Source organism: Glycine soja, chromosome 20, assembly GCF_004193775.1.
Source record: "Glycine soja cultivar W05 chromosome 20, ASM419377v2, whole genome shotgun sequence".
Classification (NCBI taxonomy): domain Eukaryota; kingdom Viridiplantae; phylum Streptophyta; class Magnoliopsida; order Fabales; family Fabaceae; genus Glycine; species Glycine soja.
Window position 1 is genome coordinate 27,910,068 of NC_041021.1, and position 10,273 is coordinate 27,920,340.

Below are 10,273 nucleotides of genomic sequence, written 5' to 3' on the forward strand. Positions count from 1 at the left end.
AAGTGTAAAGTTGAACATGTGTTAATTTGTGAGATACGTGTAAACATGTGATGGTGGATTGTGACACTATGAGATGTGAAATTGTGAATGAGTTCTAGTTGTGGATAAATGTGTAGTTAACACTTGATGTGAAATCACTTGTGTTGTAAGCTATGAATTGTACAATAACCCGACCATCGTTATCTTGAGAAAAGCGTTGATGTGCAGTGTTAAAGAGAAAATGTAGGTTTCCTATTTAGGAACCAGTGTTAAATCGTAGCGCAATTGTGTTGAACGTGTTTAAAACACGGGTGTAAGGTCATGGGTATTGTATAATTCATGAGCAGTGTCTGCATGCAAAAATTATTTTAGGGGTTGGACCTGAATCAGGAGGGAGAGGCCCTGACGGACTCTTCGGAGTGTAGGCCTTGGGGGTCATCGGGTTTGAGTGCTCCTTTAAGCCTATGTTGATCCCATATGGTTGGAACATTCTTGCAAAACATCGTGACCCTGACTGGTCTCCCTATGATCTTACTTAGTGAGAGTGACCTGACAAACCCATGGTGTGGTGTGTCTTGTTATGTACTCCTAAGCGCCCCAGGGTGGTTTTTCACTAACATGGTACCACATTGCATATAGGATTGAGTCTTAGCATAACTGTTGCATATGCTTGCTAATTGATGTGTTATTATATCTTGATCGAAGTGTGGGATTCTTGTGTAATGTGATTGATGATTGAAAAGTGAATTTTGAATGACGAAGTGGTGAAGTTACGTGAGCTATGTTTAAGCAAGTGGTATCTCATTTATATAATATGTATATTTAATTGTCTTGTTTCTCTATTAGCTAGGAATGTGATAACTCACTCCCTGTGTGTTGTTGTGTTTGGATCCTATGATGATCTTGAACTTGTGTTCGGGGGAGCAGATGAATAGGTGGATGACTATGAAGAACCTCATGCTAGAGGACACGGGAACACAACGCTCTGATAGGATGTGACATTAGGATATAGGTTCTATATTAATTGTATGAAGCTTAGACGACTTTGTTTGAGTCGAGAATACTTTATTATTTATTTGGACAAGTTTGAATATGATGTAGAAGAAAATGAATGTGAGTCTTTTTCCCCTTTGAAAGACTTGTAAAAAAAATGTTTTAAAAATACTTTTAATTAATATTTGAATTGTATTTTTCCTTATTAGTATATATGTGAGGGGTAGAGGGTGTCACAGTATCTGTAAAAAGCATTAAAAAAAAACTCCAAATCTTTAAGCACTTGTGAATTCACATTTACCCCATTCACTTTATTATAGCATCACTCAAGTGCCGAAATGAACGTGTCAAATTAAATTGAGTAAAAGTTACTAGTTCCAACGTTAACCCACTCAAAGGAATAAAGTCATAAAAATTCAAACTCTTATATCCTCTTAAACCAACTAATGTCAACCTTGGTAGAAATCAATCTAAGCAATTATACAATGATATTTAATGTAAAACCATTTATTATATTAAAAAAATCAATATATACTTTTTAAAATAATTCAAAGTGCATGATGTGCAATTTAGCTTTTGCTAGCAGGTGAAACCTTTAGCTTTAGGTTCAAATTAGGGGATTTCACCTCTGTTGTGCACTTGTTACAACTATTGCAAATGCAGAAGAAAATGGAATCAAGTTACAATGTATTATATAAGGGTATAGTGGGCATGCATGAGATAAACAATGTAAGGTAGTAAAACCATTATGCTGACATAGTATGGAGTATAACATGTTTTTACCAAAAATAAAAAAAGCTAGACCTTGGAACTATAATGTGATTGTGATGAAACAGAATGATTAATTGATCCCCTATTCCTATTTGGTTTGAGTTGCAACTGCTACTCTTGTCTATATGCACTGTGCAGGCTCCTGTTATATGCCCTACCCTTTTTTTGATAAATAAAGCATGATGATTTATATTATATGTATAGAGAGAGAAGCAAAATGAGACAAAAATAATTAAATTATTCATGTCCAATTGCTTTTGTTATATGTTGTTAAATCTCTCTTCTCAAAATCAACTAAGGCAGGAGAAATCACACACATTAGCACAAATGATATGCATATATTTGTTCAATTGAATGTACACAGTATAGTTCTGTGGTCTGTCAGCATTTATTGCGCTAAATAGATCCTTGACTATAACACTTTGATTAAAATATTTACGTACAAATAGCATGTAGATAGTTGTTGTTTGAGGTAAAGATATTATATATTTTTTAATGTTTTTTCTTCTCTCAGTTTAGAACTTGATTTTGCTTGATACCTGAGTTTTATTGTGATCAAAATGCATGCATCAAAACTGATTTTTTTATTTTTATTTGTATTCTTTTAAACGTTTGATTTGATAATCTTACTATTAATCAAGTGTGAATGTCATGTTGAAATTATGTATGCCACATTACAGGGTATTAGGAAACGAGCACAAGCAATTCAAAAACACAACGACTGCCCTCACCTACTTTCACGTGGGGGATATGATTTGCTTGAGAAGAAATTATTAGACGAGAAGAGAAAAAGAGTACAAGAGGAAGCATTGTTGAGTGAAAATTCAGCAAGTGTTGACGACCCCCCATCTCCAATTAAAAGACATGTTAAGTGGAAGGTTGCTCAGACCAGGGCTTCTGGCAATATGGCATCTGAGTCGGCACAGGAAATCGCAAATAAAATTGTAAGTTGAACAATATGGTGCACTGTTCATATGTCTAGTAATATGTTGTAATCACAATCACCGCACGTTTTGTTTGTCTTTGTGGCTTGTATTGCATAGGACTCCTTAGAAGAGCAGGTTACGCAGGGCTCATTTGTACCCCATGGTCGGCAAGACATACTGAACACTGCCATTGGGCGACCTGACCATAGGGGTCGCGTTCGTGCAGCGGGCTCAGGTGTCACTATTACTCAGTACTATAGAAGGGCATCAAGGACATGCAGCAACTCATCCACATCCATCACTCAACAATAATTAGATGAAGTTGTTGCAAGGCTTAGGGAAGACATGAGTGGTCAAATTAGGGAAGAATTGAGGAGTCAGATTAAGGAAGAATTGAGCACCTATCTAGAAGAGGAAAATAAAAGGAGCTTGGAAAGAATGACTATGACATTGAAAGAGGCTATTAAAATAGAGTTGTCACATAAAGGATCCCCAGAGTCACTAATAATTCAGCCGGGCATACAACAATTAGGCGCGTGTGTCAGCACTAAGGGAAGTAATGCTCAAAGCAATGCCCAGCCTTCACGGGAAAATGATGGTGATGTGATACCAAAGATGGGACTGTATGTGCAGTGTAAGGATGGTACACTAGGGTTGGTGGCCATGGGGAAAATAATGGATGGGGATTCAGTGATACACACTGTGGCTTGTGCAGATGATGTTGTAAGGGTAAGTGTGGATACAGTTATCGATCTTGACGCTGAGATCCCCTATGCAGTATGTGAAGCAGGCCCTTCATACATTTGTAGCTTGGCCCACAGACCTTGTTAAACTTGTATTAGATGAGGTAACACCTTTGCTTTCACATACATGAATTAAGACATTCGTACATTACTCATGAAACACTGACCCACATTCATTTGCCATGTAGGATGAAGAAATTATTCAGCACAAAGTGGATGCACATGGAGATAAGCCGGCTAATGTGGACGCAGATGATCCAATGTGTGGCCTGATAAAGTACAGCTATGATATTTACGACAACCAGTGGAATTCAAATTTGATGAGAGTAAATTTGGAATTGTAGATGCACCTACATCGATATTCCTAACATATTCTGATGTTAGTGAAATAATAGCAGGAGACAAAAGTTTGAACATATTTGTACAACAATTATGGTTGATGTAAGTGAAATCCTTATTTTATTTGTTCGTCATTCATTGTATATCATGATCCACTCCAAAAATTTCAAATGATGACATTAGGTATATGCATGAGTGGAGTGAAACCTTGGGTCAAGGTTCCAACTATGCATCCTTGAGCCACAGTCGTTGGTGGTTTCAAAGGATACACATGGCGAATGCGAAGAATATCTTGAAAGATGGCTGAAGGAATTTGACCGAGAGGTGTACGTTGGACCTTACTTCCATCAGTAAGTCATGTTTAACAATAATACTTTAACCAATGTTTGGCTCTATATGTATGTAATGTGTATGAGATGCAGGGCACATTGGCAGCTCCTACTTTTGTGTCCTAGGCAACATGTTGTTGTTTGGTTGTGTTCGTTGCGTAGGAAACCTGATATGCATATTAAAGCCGCAATTAATAGGTTAACTCTTAACATATTACTTTTTCCATGCCTTCTTTAATGGTCATCATTGAATATGTTGTTGTTCTATACGCGTTGATATGCTTTTTTTAAACCAGTGTAATGACCAAATTAAAGACGAGTTCATCTCCTGAAAGTAAGGCAGTTGCACCTAAGTGGATTGAAGTTAAGGTTAGTGATATGTACCATGTGTTATTGTTGTCTACTGATAATCATTTAATTTTGTAATGTTTACAATATTCAAATTCTTTCCATTGTAGAGTCACGTTCAAAGCGGATGTTATGAATGTGGATATTACATGATGCATTGGATGTGGAACATCATAACCAGCGACATCAAGAGTGATTGGTCCATGGTATACATAAACTTGACTTTCTAAGAGTGTTCGGTATCATTCAAACTGAAATTTGTTATTTGCAGTACTAACTTTTAAATATTAATACATGTAGTGGTTTGGTGATGACACACCATTGGACAAGGACAACATCACAACAATTCGAAAGAAATGGGCAAGATATTTTTTTAAGACAGCGTGTAAAAATGGCTAATGATGAGCTAGCGACTAATCTCTATTCTTGTATTTCAGACAATTGGTTTTGTTATTTTTAGTCTGCACTTTTGAAATTTTGAGTGATGGTACTAATACAGTGACCAATGACAATTGCTATAATGGTCATGTGCTGAAACTTCATGGTCTTCTGTTTTTAGTATTAGCTAGTCATTCACATATGATATGATCTGGATTTCACTTGTGTTTTGTTGGGCTTCTACGTGCTAAAGCCTTCTCCTTTAACTTGTATGACATTAACTTGCTTTCCTTAAGGTGTTTTGCCAGGATGTTTGAGAGGCTTTTTGGCAGGGTTTTTGACTGAAAGGCGTGGGTGTTGACTATATTCAAGACCTATCTTCGCATTCTTTCCTCCACAGGTATTACAATACAAAACTTCATTATAATTTTAGCATGGTAGTAAATACGAAATAACGTTCCTTTGATGACATATAGCTAATGTTAAGAATTTTAGCATGGTATTAATTTCCAGCATTGAGTAGAAGAAAAACTTATTTTTTTGGTTATTGCTAATAATTTCATTTGAGCTATTTAGGAGAATGAAATTTTGATATATTTTGGGGTACTTTTTTGTACTATGAATACTCATTGTCTGCTTAGGTTATTTTTATAATTGTCTCCTTTCCTAAGTTGCTAGATCATTTTTTTTTTAAAGCATACGCCAGTTAATTAAGTGTTTAACATCAACAAAGTACACAAATTGCTCTTGCAAACAGTAGAAGGCACAAAAAACAACATCCCAATAAACGACTCAAAACTCCTAAGCATAGTGATAAGATTTAAGGAAGATAAAGAACCTAGCACAACATCATCAACTCTACCAAACAACAATGTCTGTTGAACCGAGATTCTCAGTCAGCAAGGATTTGCTCACTGTCAGCATCTGCCTCGGTCTCAACCTTGGGTTTTGAAGGAGGAGCTCCAGGGGCTTGCTTCTTCTTCATCCCACTCACTATATCATCAATCCTCATAAGCATACACGAACACTTTGTCCCTTCACTCCCTTGCCATCCCTCCATTTGCATGCTTTCCTTGTAGACCAGTCATAGTCCGGATGACATTTACTCCACAATTTTGAGCCAAAGTTCGTGGTATGGCTTCAAAAGCTACGGCAGCAGCTTCATAAGGGCACTTCTCTATGCCCTCAATAGATGAAATCTTTTGTTTCGAGCCAGCCGACACCGTCAACTCTGTAGCACCACCTCCAGGAACAAGTTTAGGATTTTTTATAATGTTCCTTGCAACAGACATGGCATCCTGTGGGTTTCTTTCAACTTCATTGAATAGATCCTTACTAGCACCCCTTAGTAGAACAGTACAAGCCTTGGGTTCTTTGCAATCAACAATATATGCGAAGTACTCATCTCCAATTTTGTTAACCTCAAATAACCCAGCACCAGTACCAACATCAGACTCCTGCAATTCATCTGGTCTGTTCACAATAACAGCACCACAAGCCTTTGCAATTCTATTATTATCACTTTTCCTCAGCCTCCTCATTGCACTAACTCCATGCTTGCTGAGATAATGGGTTGCCAAATCAGTCAGACCCTTGTCCAAAATAACCAAGTCCAGTTTAAACTTCAATATCTGCATGCATAGCTCCTCAATATATTATTCTTCCATCTTCAATAAGAGAATCCAGTCTTCTTCTTTGAGCAGTTCGGCATTTGTTTGGTTTTCACCCTTTTTGTACTCAAGGGGAGAATCAAGAAGAATGATGCGTGGGTTAACAACCTTTTGGACATTTTGCCAGGGGAAACCACATCTTTTTTTTATCATGACTCCCTTGAGAACTCTCGAATACTCCAGCTGCCCACCTGGGACCTTCTAAACTTTAATATAATTTTTAATATCTATATCTGTCAAACCTTGGTCAATCTCAACACCTACTGTTGTAGTAGCTTCAATGGCTAAGTCAGCAATTAAATCCCCAAATTGACCTGTGAATTTGGTACCTATGCAGCTTTTTACTAGGCCAGCATTATACCTCGATCCTGAGCTATTTACTAGCTAACTCATGCAACATAATATGAAAAGGACCTTGTTCTGGTAGTGGCTTGTTTAGATCAATAGCAACAAAGTTTATCCCCCTGTTCCTGCATCATACATATTTTTACGCATCAGTATTAAGTATTAAGACTGTCAAGATAGTAGCAAACAAGTTTATTAGTAGTTTTATTCCGATATACTGCCAACCAAAAATTTATTTCATGGTATTAATACATAGACAAGACATTATGATCAAAATTTGTTTTACGTCAAACTAATCTTGATTATCCAACAAAGATTAAATCTTATAATGTCTCACACTCTTACTTGATATATATAAGGAGAAATAGGTTTATTGGTTTACACTAGTAACATTGATCCAATAAATAGCTTTAATGTGATATGATTTTTATCGATCAAACCTTTGAATTATAACAACCTGTTTTGGAAAAATAGAACAAAAATAAGAGTATAATCAAATTATTTTTATGATTCACTTAACCACCTGTTATTAATCCCTTAGACCTGTACTAGGACAATTTGCAAAGAAGTCTGACTTACAGGACTTTGCCGTGCTGGATCTATAAAGACAACCCTCAAGATAAGAGTATAAAAGGACATACTAGTTGTACCATATAATAAAACAAATTAAAAGGAAAATGCATGATACAAGAACAGACATGAATAACCAACAATATTATCAACCCTTATAGGGAACTGAAAACCATGAAGCATAAAATATAGCAATTAAAGAAAAAAAACTGCTTGCATATTTTCTCGACTCTGGAATTTATGTACAATTTATCACCATTTCTCCTCCTCTGCTATCTCTGCTTATTCTCTGCCTCTAGTTTTAACTTTTAGATTTCCTTCACCCCAAAAAGGTAATTAAAATGATCATTCATGATAAAACTGAGTATGAATTTTTCAATTGACCCAATACAAGATCAGATTTAGTCCCTCTAGTTTTCACTTTTAGATTCCCTTCACTCCATTCTTTATTAATTAAAATGATCATTCATGATAAAACTGAGTATGAATTTTTCAATTGACCCAATACAAGATCAGATTTAGTCCAAGGAGTACCAAGCAGTTGACAATACAAAATACATCTAGTCTACCCAACTTGCAAATCTATAGATCTAAACTCTTCCATATGATCACAAGTTTTGTCTATTAATTTATAGCATATTCCATAAATGCCTGTGAACTGCGATTTCTCCAAATTTCCCAAAGCTCTTGCCTGCCAATTAACCCAATTCCAACAAGTAAGTCGGTATTACCACATAACCCAGTTCTGTATCAGTTATTCCTACCACAAAGACACACAATCCATGCTCCACAAACAACTTCAAGGGAGAGAACTATATAGCCTGAATTCTTTTAAGCTGAGATTTATTGTGCACCTAAAAAATTCAACTAATAAAGTGAAGCTAGCTATAAACCTAGTTAGTAAGGTATGATTTTTCTGCTCTGTATGAAATTAATTCTCTTCTCACTTAGCAAGTCCATAGGACCTACCCAGATGCCCTCCACATATCCAACCCCATTAATCGACTATAACGGGGTTGAGAAATGTTAGAAAATTAAAGTAGATCTTTTCCTTACCTAGTTAATTTCACATCCTCTAATTCGCCCAACAGAATAATCACAAAGTACAAAATTGATGAGGCAACCCTTCTATTGGGAGTTACTGATTTCTGCTTTATCTCTTTTCTGTTTCAGGGGATGCCGGAATTGCGTAGATTTGCACCTAATGTTCCAATTGTTCTTGTTGGTACGAAGTTAGGTAAGCAGTAGCACATGCAAACTTTTGTAATTTTATTATTATGCTGTTTTGCTAATTGAATAGAGAGAAGAAGTTATTGACATAAAGTATAAGTTTATTGATTCTGCATCTTCGTGAAGACCGGGGTTATGTAGCTGATCACATGGGATCTAATGTCATAACATCTGCTGAGGTTTCTATTCTTTAAATTAGCTTCTTTCAGTTTATTTTATTTGATAAGTATGAAGCACTTTATGTATTACGTATATAAGTAAAGAAAAGGATATCATTTATCAATCATGGCACATTGCTAATAGGGGGAAGAAATGAGGAAACAAATTGGTGCAGCTGCTTACATTGAGTGCAGTTCAAAGAATCAACAGGTAGTGAGTTTAAATTTGATGCACTATCAGTGTATACAATTTTACACCGTCTATCACTAAGAATTATCGTTGATATGACTTTTAAATATTTATTATTAAAATCAATAAACTTAGCTTATGCAGAGTTTGATAAAGTTATATTTTCATGATTTAGAATGTCAAAGCAGTGTTTGACACTGCAATTAAGGTTGTTCTGGAACCTCCAAGGAGGAAACAAATGGCATGGAAGAAAAGTCATAGAAGGTCTGGTTGCTCATTTGTGTAAGTGCCTTGGTCCTATACTTTGAAACATGCTTATTATAATCATTGATCTTTGCAAAGCATTTTGGTGGATGAGATTGATGATAGGATATTGTGTAATTTAAGTAGACTTTCCTGTAACTGCCAGATGTTACTGTACGACATGTAACGTACGCGTTTGTTTGTTTTCAGGATTCAAATTTCAGTTAGGTACCTTTCTGGATAAACAATAACACATGGATAAATGCAGTTTTCTTTACCCACCCTACTAACCCTACCAATTATTTTGTTTGTGCGTTGTTAATAGCGAAGCACTACTATTTCTCAACGATAACAATAACACGATTACGCTAACTGGACACCTGAAGATTCTATTTATAGAAAAGCAATCGTTAGAAAATACTTATCTTACCGGAAAATTGAATTATCATGTATAGAAAAGATAGTTTCCATATATTGGCACAAAAAAAAAATACTGCCAATTTAAATTTTTTATGCGATCTACTAATAAAAGATCATGATAAATATGATTTTAAATTGTATCGTACACTTTATGGTTCAGGTTTGAATTGCTTGTGTTGTTTTGTATTTGTTACTTAAGGAATTTATACACAAGTCAATGACATGCATCATTGGAATGTTTCAGCCACCTTGGGACTTAAATGTTGAGAATAAGTTTATCATCCACTATACATATGGATGTGACTATAATATGAAGGTGAGTTCATTCTCCTTAATGCAGTTTTGCTTATGCCTTATTTTATGTTCTCAGCTTTATATTATATTTGATGTTGCCTTATTTTATGTGCTACAGGTCCTAAAGCATACTTTTGATTCCCTCCATTATTTACCTTTGAGATTTAGAAAGTAGTTAGTCATAATAGGGTGGTTTTAATTGGGTACTTACCTATTTAGAAAATTCCTATTTTAATTATGTTTTCTGCTTAAACGGGTTAATCCAAATTTTGTTATGCAGGGACTATTATTCAATGACGGTCAAAAAGAGACCCGTCGTTATCTGATGATGTCGTGAATACAACGAC

General features: G+C 35.6%; 1 protein-coding gene and 1 pseudogene across 2 annotated transcripts; one reads left to right on the plus strand and one right to left on the minus strand.

The window, feature by feature from the left end:
* Positions 1-5,488: 5,488 nt before the first annotated feature.
* On the minus strand, positions 5,489-7,951 carry LOC114401957 (annotated as a pseudogene). Its single transcript, XR_003664376.1, has 4 exons — positions 7,926-7,951; positions 6,891-6,946; positions 6,719-6,790; positions 5,489-6,615 (listed from the first exon to the last, which is right to left on the minus strand). The product of XR_003664376.1 is annotated as a T-complex protein 1 subunit gamma-like (transcript).
* Positions 7,952-8,038: 87 nt separating this feature from the next.
* LOC114401958 (rac-like GTP-binding protein ARAC7) lies at positions 8,039-9,255 on the plus strand. The gene is made up of 5 exons (XM_028364522.1): positions 8,039-8,107; positions 8,565-8,628; positions 8,748-8,800; positions 8,925-8,990; positions 9,145-9,255. Exons 1-5 carry the CDS (start codon positions 8,039-8,041, stop codon positions 9,253-9,255), a joined length of 363 nt encoding a protein of 120 aa, XP_028220323.1.
* Positions 9,256-10,273: the final 1,018 nt, after the last annotated feature.

Bases quoted from the DNA above. Each gene is read 5' to 3' on its own strand.
- LOC114401958 (XM_028364522.1), top strand. From the start codon at position 8,039: ATGCCTGTGAACTGCGATTTCTCCAAATTTCCCAAAGCTCTTGCCTGC. The intron at 8,108-8,564 runs GTAAGTCGGTAT...TTTCTGTTTCAG, and splicing joins AATTAACCCAATTCCAACAA to GGGATGCCGGAATTGCGTAG. The intron at 8,629-8,747 runs GTAAGCAGTAGC...ATCTTCGTGAAG, and splicing joins TCTTGTTGGTACGAAGTTAG to ACCGGGGTTATGTAGCTGAT.